General features: G+C 44.2%; 1 protein-coding gene across 5 annotated transcripts in view; it reads right to left on the bottom strand.

Moving 5' to 3' along the window:
- Positions 1-17,692, bottom strand: part of furina (furin (paired basic amino acid cleaving enzyme) a) — a 44,198-nt gene that overhangs the window by 12,297 nt on the left and 14,209 nt on the right. For all 5 annotated transcript variants that reach the window (XM_003970061.3, XM_029846409.1, XM_011610331.2 and 2 more), the window contains exons 3-7: positions 12,229-12,327; positions 7,871-7,966; positions 6,163-6,291; positions 5,998-6,074; positions 495-583 (exon numbers count right to left, since the gene is read on the bottom strand). In XM_003970061.3, coding sequence (XP_003970110.1) covers positions 495-583; positions 5,998-6,074; positions 6,163-6,291; positions 7,871-7,966; positions 12,229-12,327 — 490 coding nt within the window. The remainder of the gene's footprint in view (positions 1-494; positions 584-5,997; positions 6,075-6,162; positions 6,292-7,870; positions 7,967-12,228; positions 12,328-17,692) is intronic.

The following is a 17,692-nucleotide window of genomic DNA, read 5'->3' as shown; positions in this document are numbered from 1 at the left end:
CAGATAAAGAAGAGTTGATTGATAAAGTCAGCATTTTTAGTAATGCACACACAGCAGCACTGTGCAAAAAAACAATTACAGTGGGACCGATAGAAAAACTGAACAGCAGTCAGTGTGAATTTTACTGAAAACTGGTTCGTTTCAAAAGAGCCCACATCATAATAAATTCATATTTTCTCACTGACAGTCTTATTTGATCACAGAAATATTAGAACAGCAAGATGCCGACATCAGAGCAGCCCATAAAACATTCCGTCTATATCCTGTGGCGTTGACGGCATTAGCCTTTCATGCCGTGTATCATTGCATTTAAAGGAATCTACCATGGGCCCAGAACGGGTGGTTGGCGTTATTCTCATTTGGTTTGGTTCGTCAGAACTGTGCACACCTTTGGCACGCTCGTGAACGGATCACCTCATCACCGACACTGAATGGAGCACTTCAGATAGCAGCCGGTTCAAAAACAACACGTTCACGTCCCGTCTTTCTCTTACCTCCAATCTTGGCATTATAGGCCACGCCCACTCCACAGACCCCGTTGTTGGCCACGGCTGCCACCTCTCCTGCACATCGTGTTCCGTGCCTGATGAGGAAGGACGAGACGGAGAGTGTGTAATTCATCTAAAGCTACAGCACAGATGCATATTTCTCACTGCCGTCCACTGGTGACAGAATGTTCCCTCGTTTAGTGTCGTCGCACCACAGACCGAGACAAAATCTGATGGAGACGAGTTCTTGGTGTCGATTTCTTTTTGCCTTTGGTGCTAAAGAAAAGATTCAGTCACTGATTGCAGAGCCCTGGGTTGTGGCTATGGCCTTCTGGGTGTCAGTAGCCTCAAAATGCTGAATTATATCAAGGAAGAGGGGAAATTAGATGACAGCCTGAGTTCTCACATGGGAGGAAATTGGGAATTGGTTTTGCCATTTTCAGTTGGTCCCTCAGCCCAGCCTCTGTGGCCGGATGTTTCTCCAGGCGCCACAGAGATTGAAGCAAAAGAGGTGCTGATCGTCACACTGCAGGCAGGTGTCTCGCGAGGATACCTACTCTTGGTGCCCTTCAAACACCTGCACACAGCCAATCAGGGCTCTCCACAGCCAAGGATCGATGAAAGGAAACAGCGGAACGAGTGTCCAGAATCAAAGGCTCCATTTGCACCAGCAGTTCCATCAAGGCTTTGACGTGTATCCAGGCAATACAAAAACCACAGCCATCAATCAGTGGCCAACACATCTGCTCTCAAGGCAGACTCATGCACCCAAAGTTCCAGCTTCAATTATTAATTGGTTAAAGAGGGAAAAAAGAAATCACCCAATGAAATTAATTTCCTGACATTAAGCTCATAAAGCAGCAAAGATAAGAGCACGTTCAATTAAACTGCAGGTCTGAGGACAAAAACAGAGAGTGGACCCGGGAGTGTAGCGTCAGGAGGGCAGAAGTTAATATCAATACCACTGTTGACTTTAATGTTCCACCAGAGAGGTTAAATCAGAGGCTACAAGGACTACGGGGAAAAGAAGAGAAAAAACAACTTTATCAGAGCGTTCCTGAGAATAAATGCTGTGTTGACTTGGCAGTCGTGTCCTACAGCGCTGTGGTTGTGATCCAGGTGATAAGAAGAAGCTCCTCTCTGATGGGATGTTGGGTATGCACGGATTCACACCTCCTGACGTGTCAGCACGCCCTTTTACATCCCCCTTTTACAGCAGACGGTGTTAATGCATATTGATGCTGCTGCGACGGAGTTTGAGCTTCTCAGAAGTGATTTTGCTGAGAATATTTTGTGCTTACACTCAGCTTTTAGGTGTGTTAACATGCCTTTGGAATTGTTGTAAAGCTCTAAGCTCCCTGCTCTTTAAACAGCATGACTGGGAATAGACAAAGGCATTTTCATTCAACTAATGATTGATCAATTATATAAAAAAAGATATTTAGTCTAGAAAATTACATTCAAAGACAACCATTACTGCATGGTGACAAAAAGATGCTCACTGCTTGTTAATTATTTATCATTTGTGTGTAATAATGCTGCAAGTCTAGCATAAAACTTAATGAACTGTGACAAAATGTATTAAAGGCTAAAGACAAACACAATAAATTGAACCTGATAATAAAGTGCCATTTAGAAAAAGTGTCCGAATATTTATTTATTTTTTAAATTTATTCTGAACAATATTTTCTGTTCTAACTTTGTTGGCAGTTTTCTGATGCTCTGCAGCTGCTCGACTCCCTGAATGTGTTTGCAATTGTGTGAAGGCTAATTGTGATCCACAGCCTTGAGGTCAGGAGTGAACAGGATGATCACTGATAAGAGGTGCACGTGTTCACCCTTCTGTTACCGTCAAGTATCTGATGGGAGCAGCATCACATGATAAAACCCAGCTAAAGGGCTCCGTGTTACCCAAACTAGTCTGTGATGGTGTCCTTGTTTTTGAGAGCTGAACAGTAACAAACATAATGATTAAATCCTCCTGCCCAGTAAAACAGCGGCGTGATCATGGTCAGCGTAACCACAGTGACGTGCGTGAGCTCCATGTGTTTAATCTACCCAAGTGTGAGTTACCGGACTGGTTGTTCCTCCAGTTTACAGGCACGATCCAGCTCTGCAAAAACCAGAATGTCCCTGTAGGATGTTGTGCTTAAAGATCTGCTTTTTATTTGAAACAATTCCATGTCGTGAGTAATCCTTCTGAACAAGGCTTGGATGGACGACAGACCGTTTCTCCTTGGAAAAAACTAAAGAGAACCTAGTAACAAAAACTTCAAAGCAGCATTTGTAGGCAATAAACTGGGCCTGAATTCCTGAGTCATATGTAATGGTGATCATAGGGGGGGAAAGGCTATTTTAGGAAAGTTTTGTCACAATTATACCTCAAACAAGCCTCACGGAGAGTTTTACACGCCGACTAACTCGGGTTACAACAAAGTGCCGTTGGCCTGAGAGGCCAAAGACGCCATCGGCCGTCCCTCTGACAGATGGTGGAACCATTAGAGCAGCTGCTCTCTGGAGATGCTGGAGACATCCTTCCGTCACGCTGATCTATGCTAACTTTCTCTGGGTGTACCGTAGGGATGGGAAAGTACTTGGCTCTCTGTGTGAGCCAACTCTGCATTATGCTGAAGGACAGTACGGCTTTTTATTTTGGCAAGTTATAAGAAGACCTGTGACCGAAGCCGAACTTTTTAACGACAACAACATACTGTGATCCTGTAAAAATGCCAATTAAGACTTGAGTTCTACATTTGGACTCTGCCAGTTGCCATAAACACTCCTTATTTGTGACCATAAACAAGATGGTTTACGCCACACGTCAAAAGCACACATTTAAAGCCACTTTAATCACTATTATCATTTTAAACATTAGCCTCATAAAAAAGGGTGAAATTCCACAAATATGCAGTCAGGTTTCTTTCTCTTTCATCATTTTAATTAATTTTTATGAAGTTATTAAAACTCTGAAGGTGGATAATAACTGTTTATTGGCCTCGGACGTGCACAGATCATCACGCCACGGCGCCCTTCCTGCCTATCTTACAGCAATTCAAGGTTCTGTTATTTACTAATGAGCCGGCCTCCAGGACAGAAGGTCTGGCCATGTTTACTGGACAAAGCAAACTAGATAGAAAGATGAAAAATGAAGAAAAAAAGAAGAAAAATGCTAAAATTCCTTCACATGTGATGCCAAGGTTAATGCATCTACCTTGTGCTGTAAAAATAACCATGGGATGGATGGTCTACCACTCTAGTAGCTGGACCCTGTTATTTAAAGCCCCCCCCTCCTTCTGCATTCAGAACTGCCTTCTTTCTTTGTTCCATACTTTCACGAAGGTGTTGGAAACAATCCTCAGACTTTGGTCCATATTGGTCCAAAGGTGCTCTATTGGACTGAGATCTGGTGAGTGTGGAGGCCGCTGGAGCACAGTGACCTCATCATGTCCCAGAAACCAGTTTCAGATGACATGAGCTTTGTGACGTGGTGCATTGTTCTGCTAGAAAGCTCCATCAGAAGATGCCGTATCTGAAATTGAGACTTGTCAGACCGGCTCTTTCTTCCCGATCACCTATTGTCCAGTTGTGACGAGTGTGTGAATCGTAGCCTCACTTTCCTGCTCTGAGCCCACAGGAGCCGCGCCTGGTGTGGTCCCCATGGCTCGGATCATCTGGAACCAGTCTGCCCATTCTCCTCTGACCCCCCATCAGAGAGGCATTTTGGTCCACACAATTTTTTTTTTCTTCTTTTTGGAACATTCTCCACAAACCATAGAGATGAGTGTGTGTGAACCCCAGGAAATCAGCAGTTCCTGAAATAGACGAGCCCGGCTGGCACCAACCACCGCGCCACATTCAGAGTCTCTTTCTGATTCTGAACTGATGCTTGATTGGGACTTCCCAGCGTTGTCTGGAGCACGTCTACATGCCTAAATGCGCCGTGTTGCAGCCACCTGATTGGCTGATGAGCCCTATGTGGTAACAAGCGATTGAACCATCGCACCTATATTTGCGTTGCAGTTACATTCAACTACAAAGGTTTTTAAGCTGCAGCTATCAAATATTTTAGTAAAAAAGAACCCACCAGAGGGGGACGAGGGTGGCCGCGCCCGCTATGCTAATGGACGCAGTAAAAAGCAACACAAATTCGATAAATGTATTTGAGACTCTAGTAGGAAAAAAGTAAGAAATTCCGCCCGGACACAGTTTTTAGGCCTCAAAAAGACATTTGATTCATCAAAGAGTCCCCCTGCCAATCTGGCATGAAAATACATTTTAAAACTGCACATTTGGAAACTATGAGGAAGAGGAAAGAGGAAAAGATCTTGGTCACATGTGGTGGATAAACATGAGGGTAAATACTGCAGTCACATTGCTCCTGCCCCATCCTCACTGCTTCCCATATGCTGGGGAAGAAAGACAGCTTTCTAGAGGTGAACATAGTCAGGCTTTCTGTGGAGAACACACACTCCACAGTCTTACACAACCTAGCGTATTTCTGTGATCGCCCACAGGCAGCTTCTATGTGCTGCTGCACCAGAGAGGCTTAAAAGTAAGAGAAACACATGTGGGTCTCTTATCGGGTCCTAAGGAAGGAGCACAGAGCGGCGTGGCAGCAGAGGAGTGATGAAGAGCATCCAAAAAGAGGGACACATCAGCAGTGGAGCTGGGGAATAATCCACTGGGAGGCACTGGCAGCGCTAAAGTGCTTCTTGGCTCTGTGGAACAGCACTGGAGGGACCTTCTCCCACATTCCTCCACAGCAAATTTAGAGATAATAGTTTTAGGAGCTAGAGCACTAAATTTAAAAAAAAATGATTTGCCCATTTTCATTATAATACTTAAAGTTTTTTATTTAAAAAAAGTGGTAGAGGCTGAATGTTTGATTCCATTATCTGCCTAGAAAAGTCCGAGTTTCTCATTAAGTAATGAGGTTTTAGTTAAGAAATTACCCTTAGGTGGTTCTGCAACCCTATCTATCACATACCATAATTCACTGGAGTTTTGCTCCTTCCGACTAGAATATTCTCTTCCTGCAAATGTCTTTGGATTAAATGTATCTACTCCTGGACCCACAGACAGAAGATTAAAGCAAAGGAGTAAGAAGGGGGCACAAAAGCAGAAAGGAGGAAGAGCTTTAATGCTGATGGACGTTGTCCAAATTACTCTTTGCACTTTAGTAGCAAACAAAGCCCTGATGTTGGTAATTCAGTGGAATTACCAACATAAAGGTGTCACACAGCCTTATTCTTCCCTGACAAAAGCTCAGAGATGTCATTGCGTAAAACCTCCTCGTTGTGTCATGCTGGCAATATTAAATAGTGAAACTTTAAAGGCTCCATTTCCTATGACATTTAATTAATTGTTCATTTCCATATATGGTGACCTCTGAATTAGCACGGGCCAGAGTAGCAGATGTCCCATTTACATAAATCATTCAAGCTGTTTGGGAGAGGACAAATTCACAAAAAAGACAAATAAGCCAGAAGTTTTGTGGTTCGTTAGGTACCTGTTGTCGTTAAGCTGCGTGTATCTGGGCTGAGGATCTGGGTCACCATCATTCACATCGTAGCTCGCATCTGGATCCTGAGAAACAGAACGAGCAAGAATCAGCACTTTTAGAGCTTATGGTGAATCCACTGTAGTCCTAATGTTCTTATCCTTGTGTACTTACGTAGTTCTGCTCGAGGTCGGGGTGGTTCTTCTCTATCCCGTCGTCCAGGATGGACACCACCACTCCTTTACCAGTGAAGCCCGACTTCCACGCGGCTTTGGCGTTCAGGTCATGGTGATTGGAATTGTACTGGCGATGGACACGGAGCAAAAACATTTATCACCCGACCCGAGTGCCGATAAGTGATTCTGACTAAATCGGAGCATTTCTTTGAAGTATCCAGGTGGAATCATTTCCAGGGTCCACGTCTGCGTTTACGAGCGATTTAGCTCAACAGGAGGCACCGCCGAGCGAATGAGTGCATGTTTTTGTCATGTTTCGCCCAGGTTCTCAAGCTAAAACCTCTCCTCCTGTTCATCATTTTCCTCTGGAATACTGAATGAGCAGCCTGTCACACAGGATGATGCTTATTAACCTTCAGTATCACTAATGCCTCATTCATTAAGACGGACATATGCGCTCTGAAAAAGCCCTCTGCAGCCGCTCTACAATATAGGAAATGTGAATATTTCCCTTCTAGTTTCCAGTCCTGGAGACTGAAAACATGAGTCTGGAGGCTCAACGTCACTGACAACAAGCCAATAATTCATTAGGGCGGACTGAGGATGATAGATTAGTCTCATCCTCCAGACCATCACAAAACAATAAGTCTTGTTTGTCGGAATAATCTGATCAATATCACCAGTCCAACCAGGGAACCTGACGACAAACACACCCACGCGCCCCCAGTCCGCCACATTCTGCTTGGATGAACCTCGAGCAGAAGAAAACGAGACACATGCTAAAAGGATGTTTGGTGGGGAGAGCGGAACAAAGTCACTTCACCTGAAGCTCAGACGTTACCCAATCAAAAGGATTCATTGGCAGGTTATTTTTGATGGAGAGAATTGCTCCGCATAGGTACTGTGAATCTATTGCTGGGTGTTATTTACATCATATTTAACCATCCAGATGGTTTTCTGGCTTCACATCTGCTTCCTAGATGCCGTAACCACACCTACACACTCACATTGTCAGAGATCTGTTAGAGGCCTCTGTGTTACATCACTGTGATGCTTCTGACTGGATCGGCCTCGGTGTAAATGAAAGAAAGCATCAGATGCCAAAACTATTGTTTTATACGTCCAGCATATCTGGTCTTTTAACTACGCATTAAAATAGTCCCTTCAAAATGAATCACTCCTCTTAATTATCGAGAGTTTGGGATTTTTTTTTTTTTTTTTTTAGATGCACGCATAATTCTCTAGCTAAATACATTTAGGTGTTGGCCACTAAGATTTAATTTGGAACACATTTGGCAGGACGAAGGAGCATTGCACAAAGATGTTATATACGCTTGTATAGGCTCGGTTCTCTCATGGGGAAGCACAACTAAATTAGGGCCGCCACAAATAGATTTTTATGCTACGTGTTCGCTCTTGTTCTTAAACACAATATAATGAGGCTGTCTGTGAAATCACCTTGTCATTACGACTCCAGTGGCGGTATGCATCGTAACTCCACTTCTTTACTATTCAACATGGCTTTAAGATGTCATTTTATATCAACCTCTCTATATATTAATGCAGCTGGGAGCTGAACATCTGGATAAACATGCTGCTAGTATTGTTACCTAACAAGCTAACCACTTCCTCTGCAACTCAGCATCACAAATAGATCCCAGTCCTGTGGGAAACACTGATCACTGTGTCCAATTATGGATACTCACCAGGTACCACTGGTCTTCAAAGTTGGGATCATTAGGCTCGACGTAGATGTCGCGCTTCCTCCTGCGTTTTGATACCTGCTGCTCCGCCCATGTCACCTAAAGCCACAGACATACGCGGAATATTAGCAAAAGAAATGAAGTTAGTGTTGCTAATGAGCTGCAGAGAAAAATACTACTTTGGCAACATGGGCTCACCCTCATATTGATGAAGATAGAGGCAGAGGAAATAATTAGACTCAAGGGTGACCACAAATGAATGAATACAGAAGATTTCAGAACAATAACTCGCGACTAATGAGATCCACTAATTATGTCCAAATGCGGCAGTAAAACAATACAAAATGCAGTCGGGATGCACAAAGATGTGTTATGTTAATGATAATCAATCATAATCATATGATGATCATGAAAATCATGATTCAAAACGCTCGTTTAAAGAATTATTTAACGCGAATGCCTATTAAATAGTGACAGATGCAGAGCGTGCACAGTAAAATCAGTCTTCATCAGGGCCCATTTGGCAGAGATTCCTGAACACGAAGCATCCAGGAAAATGAGAATAAATAAGAAAAAAATCTAGACAAAGAAGTCAGAGCGGCCTGCTGCCAGCAGAGAGCACCTGATGTGAAGGACGTCCAAATCAGAGCATAAAGCACCCTCCCTTGTTCCTTTCACATCTCCAGAGACACAAAACTATGAAAGAAAAACCACATAATTGTCCCTGTTCTGCAAGGATAATCTGTAAAAACGTGTGTATATTCTGTCCTTGTGACAGAAGACTGTTCACTATCATGCAAAAATAGGTCAGTCAAACAGTGATTTAAGGTATATATTTAAAAACCAAGCTGTTGGACAGCAGATCGTGTCCACGTGGTTCTGGGTTCCACCGGGGCAGATGAGACTCAGCACTGGAAATGCTGCATTTCAAAAAATCCTAGATAAACATTTGCTCCCAAAATGTAAAAAAAACGGCCATAATCAAAATCCTCCCGTTGTGAAATCCTGCGCAGAAACGACCTTGTTTCAATAATCACTGGATCTCAGAAGTGAAGCAAAACAAATAAAAAGAATCAGGAAATATTGTGGGTGGCGGTGGGCAGCTCAAATGAGCAGTTTCTGCACCTTACACCTGCACAAGATAACGTCATTACCATTTCCTCGTGGTTGTGCAGCACTTCTCATGGCTTCCTCGGTAATTTGGATACACAACATAAACCAGCATTTGCAATGCAACGTAGCTGCTGGGAGTCAGATATTTCTGATTCACCACTAAAACCGCACATAAAAGACTTAAACGCTGTTGGAATCTGGCTAAAAACATCATCGTAGTAGTGGAGGGCAAAAATATTATCTTCCATCATGCCAGAGTAGCAGACTCTTTTATGTGTGTTAGCTTTGGCTAATGCTACTGTTCTGAGTAGCTACTTTGTTCTGAGTAGCTACTTTGTTCTGAGTAGCTGTGGTTGCTATGGAGATAAGTTACATTTCTTCCGGAAGCTACCACTGTTGGGCAAAAGCAGAGTTATACCTGCTCTCATAAATGCTGTTCTAAAGCACGTCTGGGCTGCTGTGGCTGCTCAGGATTCTTATTCAAATGCTGTTAATGCTAACACACACTACTGGAACCAGAGCTGAATCACACTAACGGCAAATATTTGTGACCTTGAGTAAACCTGCTATTCTTTTGGGTCTCTTGAGCAATCATTCTTGAGAAAACAATTGCTGGACGTGTCCACACTTCTATTTTTTTGCTTTACTCCGTCTGATGAGGAAATGACAACATTACTGACTTGGGTGTGGTTATAAACTGTTATGACTGGACGTGTCGGACGGCACTGGGAAAGAATGACTGGTAGAATTACCGTTTACCAGCAGAGAGTGATCCTGCATTGTTCTGGATTTCCTCATATTTGGGTTCATCGTTATGATAAAGATGTCACTCATGTTTAAAGAAGGCAGCAGGAACAAATCCAACAGACTCATTATTTCCTTTGCATTTCCTTTTATAGATCCTTTTGTAGATCAACTGGATCATTTGTGCAGAAAGTTCCTGTCCCTTCGAGGCAGATCAGCTTCCAGTAGACCGGGTCCCCGGTCCAGCTCCACCGGTCCGTCAGAATTACGTAACTATGGTCTGAACCATGTAGGCAAAGAGGCGGAGAAGCTCTGCTTAAGGATATTGTTGCTTTTCTGATGTGCACGTTTCACATGTTTGCTAATTATCATAGACTTCTAATATCTTGCAGTCCATATCTCCAAGTTTCTCATCTTGACAAACAGAATATATTTTTCCGAGCCAAGGAAACGTGCATCTGATCAAGCGATACAGTTCCCATCCGACTCCCTTTGGCCCCCCAGCGCCGCTACAGTCAGACATTATAGGTCCTGTCTGAGGCTCAACGGCTCCTCAAACACCACATCAAATCACGGATAAGTGTCGAACAACGAAGGTGAATTATGGTGCAGATTTCACTTTCAGATACAGCTGCTTCTATTCTTCCCCCAGGAATGAAACTGGCAAGAAAACAGAGTCCAGTTTTCCTCTCGGTCCGTTTGTCCTCAGCGGCTCAGCGCCGCGCTCTGTCCGACCTGCTCCTTCACTACGCTCCAACTAATCAAATAAACTAATGAAAGCAAATCACGGCGCTCCGAACAAAGTAACGCTCGGGCAGCAGAAGGCCTGGAACCTTCAATAGATCCTATTAACGGGGCTCTTTCAGCCAGACTATGGAGCCCTGGCAGAGGTCCAGTTGCTATTGTCGGTAATTAGACACTTTTCAAAGACCGTCTTTTGTCCAAACGCCATCTCTATCACTTAATCAGCTTCAGGGACTAAGACTCATTCAACCGAGAAGTTTGTACAGCAGAGTCCCATTTCATAAAAATCTCTTTGATACAAACAAAACGTGGCAGATGTTAGAAGGATGAACAAAATATTTAAGATTGAACCTAACAATCTAGTCCTTAAAAAAAAAAAAAAGCTCTGACTAGACTATGAATTTCAGTAACATCAGAAATGTATGTTAGCATCTGGATAGTATATTCATGTAATATAAAGCAGGTTTGATTACACATCTGCAGAGATAATAAACCAAGCAGAAGCTTTTTTTTTTCTTTCTCCGGGCGACAACAAAGCTGACCTGACCAGTCCGGACCAGTTTGTGCTGTGAGGAGCAAAGAGGAATTCAACAACAGGAAATGAAGGCATAGTTTTAAAGGAAATCCCACAGAGGGAGGAGGACCACATCAACATACCAAACAGAGTGTTTAATTCCCACCTGGACTACTGAACCACCTTGGAGAGACGCCGTGCTGCATGCTTATAGTGCAATCATTGGAGCAGAGTGAAGTGGGCCGTAATGGTCCCGAATGAAGAAGCTTCTTCCTCAGAACACTTTACATCTGCTTGTTCGATCTGTGTTCTGTGTCAATGTCACTGAGGCATAAAAGGGGAGCAAGCCACTCTGAAGGCATTGGGACTCATCAACGACGCCTAATCAGCCATCTGGTCCGTATGAGGCGCAGGCTGCAGGTGCACGCAGCCCACAACCGGGAGATTTAGCAGCAGTTAGCAACCAGTTGGTGGGTAGGAAAGCAAACAAGAGGTGGGGAAAACGTAGAAACAACCCTGCTAATAACGCCACCTGATAGAGCCTTCTGAAAGCTCTGATTCTGGCAGAGATGAAGTGTTAGGAAACAAGTTTACCTCCCTGACTGATGCTGCTCTATGCGAGTTAAGCACGTGGACCAGAACCTTTGCTGCAAAGATGCATAATTGTAGTGACAATTAACGGCATACAATTAGGCTAATGCTAGCGAAAACAATGTTGAACACTCAGAAATGTGCCTCTAGCTGCGGTCAATGGGGGGCAACTTCACGTGCAGAGGGCATCCAATGAAGAGTTCAAATCCCCTCATAGGTCACGATAAAGTGCACGTGGACAGTACGCTGACGTGGGGCAGCACGCAGATATAAATTCTAGTCAACTTCAAACTTCAGCCATAAAAAAAAGAGATGTGGGCAATTTTAATTTAGGAGAACTTGAAGAAATTGACCAAATTTGTATTTTAATGCATAGAGAAGGAAACAGGGCTTAATATATATTAAAAATGCTGAATCAGAATCTTTTCACGTGGTTCCTGTCAGGACCAGACTAAAGCAGGATTCTACGGGAGCACGGTAACAGCTGGAAGAGTGCTTCATCACGTTCTGCATGCATCCAATGTTACACGTGTGCTGCGTCATGCTCCTCATGACCAGATTGGGTTTGGGGAAAATGAAGGGTTACGATGGCTGACCTCTGCCCTCCGCACCAAATCAGCTCTCATCCATACAGATGAGCAGCTTAAAGTCTTACCTTGGGATCTTTTTCTAGACGGACTTGTGTGCCCCGTTGGTCCGACAGTGACCTCTTCACCACTGTGCGATGTCGAAAGTGATAGTAATCGCCGAAAACCTGAAAGGCAGAAGTTGATGTGTGAACTTGAGATTCATTCTGCTGTGCTTGCTCATTAAATGCACATTTCTGTTATACATGCGGAATTAGCAATAATGCAATAATCTGACCCCCACAGTAACTGGATCAATACATGTGCTCAAACAATCATCAAAAGAATTAAGCAAAGGAAATTACAATGTATACATTCAATACAAGTAATGGTATATTTAAAGAAGAAGGAAGCAGTCAGCAAAGGGAGGCCCATCACATTCCAGGCACTAGAGGAATAAAAGCTCAGAGATGTGCTGCAAGTTTCCTCACAGATCTGAAGCCACCAGATTAAACACTTGATTCACAGAGGCTTAAACATGACCCACAATGCTGCCAGTGTGTAACCAACGTCATTAAACAGAGTGCAATTTTCTTGTTAACGTGCAGTCAAAAGCCAGTTAATGCGCTGAGAAACAGCTCGACGGGCCGTTTTAAAATCCCAACTGCAGATGTTTGATACTGGGACCGAGCGGAGCAAAGCTACAGTCCTGCGCCTCGTAAGTGAGGGTCACGGCTCAGTTTCCCATCCTCCACCCCTGCTCCACTTTAATCACAGTAAACAGGCCAATTCCAGCCAGGCTCCCACAAACAGCCAGTCTACACAAAGCCAGAGGACAATGGGGAGGCATTAACCATAAAAGAGGGCACACTTTACAGCTATCTTCAGCTTAGAGCTGTGTGTGTGTGTGTGTGTGTGTGTGTGTGTGTGTGTGTGTGTGTGTGTGTGTGTGTGTGTGTGTGTGAGTGTGTGTGAGTGAGAGAGAGAGGGGGAGAAGCCATTAGAGCACAACTAGAGAGTTGAGGATGTGGACGAGGTGTGTGGACAGCCCCCTGACATTAGCCTAACACAGGGTCCCATCTGAGGAACATGTCATGGGGAGTTCATCGTGCCGTTTAGGCCAGACAGGGCCGGGGAATGTGTTGGACAAAGCTGTGCGGAGAACGGGAAAACCCATAGAAAAAGCAATAAAAAGGTCGAGGGACTTGACTCCGGGACAAGTGACACGTTTCAGGGGGAAAACTGCTCGACTGGCTCCAACACATGCAAACACTCGACTCCAAATCGAGTCCCCTCGCGCCTGCAGCTCCATCACCTACTGCTAATGAGCAACAGCAGCACTTAATCTCTTCAACCATTTAATCCCGGGTCCACGTGCTTTCTGCTGAGTTTACACGTTTTCCACGGAGACGTGCAGACGGAAAATGGATGTGGGGAGCGGACCAATCGGAACCTGTGAGCGACCATCACAGATGCGATAAGTTCAGCAGTGATAAAGCACGAGGGGCTTAACGGGTGGTCTCGGAGTGGCCTATTACCAAGCCAAGCATTAATCCATCAACCTCATTAAAATGCATGATGACCAACAGTGGAAAATGACCGTCTGCTGGTTTGTTTGCACACTTGCTCCCCAGCAGTCGGCCGAATTCACCTTGTGGGAAAGCACTTATCGGAAAGGTCTGGCATCTCATCTCCAGCGACTGTGGGCATAATGGTGTTCTACACCAAGCCAAACAACGTCGGGGGCCAACTCGGGAGAGACGGGGAGCGCTGCGGTAAAGTGCTGCCAAACTATTTTCCATATGGAGTCATGGTGAGGAACGAAGGTTTCCTTCGGCACCGGACACTCGCTACACGTCCCAAACACTTCTGGGAAGACTGATTTTGAGAGACAACTAAAACCTGTATCCCATCTTTTCCCCATCTGCACTCTATTGTGTTGTTTTATTTGACTCTTTTTCTGAACAGGCTGTGATGTTCCGGCACATGTGCGTCCGCACGAGAGAGCCGTTTACTGCCCTTGGTTTCCGGGGCCTTTATTAGCGTTACAAGTGCTGTTGGTGCGTCTTGTGTTTTATCTTCTGGATCTTCCCTCATGTCCCAGCATGTGGTGAAATGGGCTGAACCATGTGGCCTCAAAACATGTCTCATAATAGATTCCACATAGAACGCAAGATAGTGAATCTAGGGGACTGACACAGGTATTTAACCCCCCCCCCCCCCCAGGAAGAGGAGGATCATCAACTAATGAGAATCCATTAAAAGCAATATAAAAAGGTTATGGATTATAGTAGCTGCTTACAGGGGAGGACAATGTTGCAGCTAAAGTACAAACATCAATCAAGTCATTTATTTTGATTCAACAATTACCTGCAATTCATTTGGAGGCAGCAGACTGGAAAGACTGTTCCTGCATCGCTGCGCTCAGATCCAGCAAAATAATGTGACCTTGATATGGGAAAAATCAATTCGTGTGTTTATATAATGAGGGCAAAGACCATTGGGTCAGCGGAGGCTACACAACCAGGTCAACAAGTGGAAAAAGCTGCTCCAGAACAGAGCGAGCCGGTCCCCCTGAACTGGACCTGAACAGCCGTATCAGCGCGTCTCTGCTCATCCTAACAACCATCATAATTCATCCCACAGCAGCTATTGTGTCTTTATTATGGCTTCAACGTTACAGACGTACTCCTGATGAAGCTGTACAGGTGACACCGTCTTTAGAAGATGGGGCGATATTAGAAATGCACCTGTATCATCAGGATCTATGATAGAGTTCTCATTCAGTCTGATTTATGTTGCTCCTGTCAGCTACAGACGGTCCGTATCCGTCTGTAGCTGACAGTCTCATATCAGTCAGTTTCTAGGAAAAAAAAAAAGGGTATTTCATGATGTTTTTTGTGGTTTCACAAATAATTTGATGTGATGCAACGCTGGCAAATCCCATGACATGTTGACTACTCATTAACGTACGAGCAAACAGCAGCGAACAAACACGCTAGGCTGTGGTTTCTGGGGTTTGTTGCACAAGGCTCCTGGAATCAGACTGCAAATTCAAAATCAACATTAACGACTAGATTTTTTAACATTTACACACACACACACACACACACACACACATATATATAGAGAGAATACATAAATAAAGATATATAGGTATGCTACATACCTCGGCTTTGTGAAGTGACGCTCTTTGATCTATTAAGCCTAAAATATTTCATATTCATTTTGTCATGATACGGTAAAAAAAAGAATTAACAATTCATTTGGTAAAGAAATGAGTGTTAATACCAATTTCACCTTTTTATTCACAAGCACTTCTTTGAAACCTCAGGGTTCCGATGTTCAGGTAGCAGCTTCCCATTAGAACTGAGGACTGGAATTTGAATTGCTAACATTGGTGCGGCTCGGGCCCCACTGGTGAAGATGTTCAGCGTTACATTTAAAATGACCAAGACCTCCAACCCGACGATGTGACTGATAGATAGGAGCTTAAATTAAATGTTTTACTGTCTGGGCAGTCGGCCATTGATGCTAATATAAAAGTGCAATGGATGTTGGAAATAAGGTGAAGAGAAGGCGGACGGCCAGTCAGCGTGAATAACACCTCTCTGTTAGACCTCCGTGCACCCAGCATGCCCTGCAGGTTGGTTCAGGTGACCCTGTGAGTAACTGCTCCAGAAGCAAAGCACCCTCTGAATAGTGCATGATTTGACCTTCTTACCACAAGCCAAACGTTTACTGGAAAAGACTTTAGCAGCCTCTCACGAGCATTTAATGGGAAGCAAAACCAAGATATTTCTACAGCTCCACCCTCGTTATTGTGAGTAACAAGGTTCAGTCACACACAGTTTTCCTGCCAAAGGCTGAGTTGAATTGGGGGGGGGGGGGGGGGGGGGGGGGGGGCGTTATATTCCCCGGGTTGAATTAATGCTGCGTTCCATTTGTGCTCGGAAGACGGAAGTTTCAACTGGAATGCCCCCGAGGTTTCGGATTTCCGATTTCGCATCTCGGAGGATCCTCACAACCCCGGAGGACGACACGCATGTGAACACGGGAGAAGCCGTTCCAATCAGATTTAGTCCCACTGTCATTCATGGTCATGTTCAGCATACGGAGATGCTGCTATAGCGTCGTTTACAGTTTTCCTGTGGTTATCTGCCAGCTAGCACAGGCCATGCTAACAGGCCATGCTAACAGGCCATGCTAACAGGCCATGCTAACAGGCCATGCTAACAGGGACAAACATGACAACAAACAAGCGCGCTCATAGATGTGGCCATCTTGTTTTATGACTTTGGAACTAGAAAGTCAATAACTAGGCGGTGATGTAATTCCCAGTTCCCGCTGACGCAGCATTTGGGAAATATTTTCTGTAAATTTGTTTTAACTGAAAGGACAGATGGATGTTAGGTTGTAGGTGTACTGTAGCAAATGCAACAGTAGATTTTTATTATTTCCATTTTACATATGATTTGCTCATAAGAATGTGAACAACTATTAAACAATCTAATACTGTGGAAGATATTACATAAAGGAAGCACCTCAGCCTTCGTGGAAAAGGCCTGTCCAGTATTTATAGGCTCACCCCATCACGATGACCCACTTCATTCTTAATCCCACATCCTGAAAGAGAGCTAAGAAGAAGGAAATCTGACGTGAGAAGCACCTGACTGTTGTAAAATGTTGCTGTGGGGTCAGAAGCAAGGTGTGTTTCGTTCAATGAATTCCTAATCGCACGGATTGTTCAGACAACCTGCTGGAGCAGCATATTCAGGAAAGCTTCAATTCAGCCGAGTCATAAATGTTCAGCTCTTCAAACACTTTATACGTGGTCATAATAATGAGCTCTTCCTCATTAGTGGAGGAATCCAACTGTATCCATCACCATCTGCCTGCCTGGGTGTCTCGCCGTGTGCGCATGTGCATGTGGGTTGTTGGCTAAAGATTTGGATTATTTCAACATAAACTGCAGGAATTTGGTGTTTTCTGACGTGCAGCCAGCCCTCATTAAAACGGCCACCTCCTGGCATGTTCTCAGCTGCCTCCCACTGGGGTGTGGTCGCATGTCAGCGCACGGTGACAAATCAGACACGGCAGCACTGCTGGTGCTGGGTGAAGCATTCACATGATAAAAGTAACAGTTCTTCAAACCGACTAAAGCAACTCAACATGTAATCATCTCCCAACAGAATCCAAGCACCCCACACAGTAAAATGGGAGTATTTTCAAGGACTTCAAGCACCAGTGGACACTAACAGACAATGAAAGAACTACCAATACTAAGCTCACACCTTCCTCTCCAGGATTCCAACCTCAGAATCCTAAATTGTTTACTAGGACAATGACTGAAGCCTAAAGTGGAGAAGATGGTGTCCGTGAGAGGAGCTGAAGCTGAAGCTGAGCGTTCTGACTGCATGACGATTGTTAACGGTAACAGGAAACAGCCTTGCACAATTTCTGAAAACAACTTTAGGGATTTACTTGAAGAGAAAAGAGGATGTCCTATAGATGAAAAAACACCCAGTTTTCTAAGAACAGCTCAGTCGTCAT

Source organism: Takifugu rubripes, chromosome 13 (genome assembly GCF_901000725.2).
Source record: "Takifugu rubripes chromosome 13, fTakRub1.2, whole genome shotgun sequence".
Classification (NCBI taxonomy): Eukaryota; Metazoa; Chordata; class Actinopteri; order Tetraodontiformes; family Tetraodontidae; genus Takifugu; species Takifugu rubripes.
This window is presented reverse-complemented; position numbering and strand designations above follow the sequence as displayed.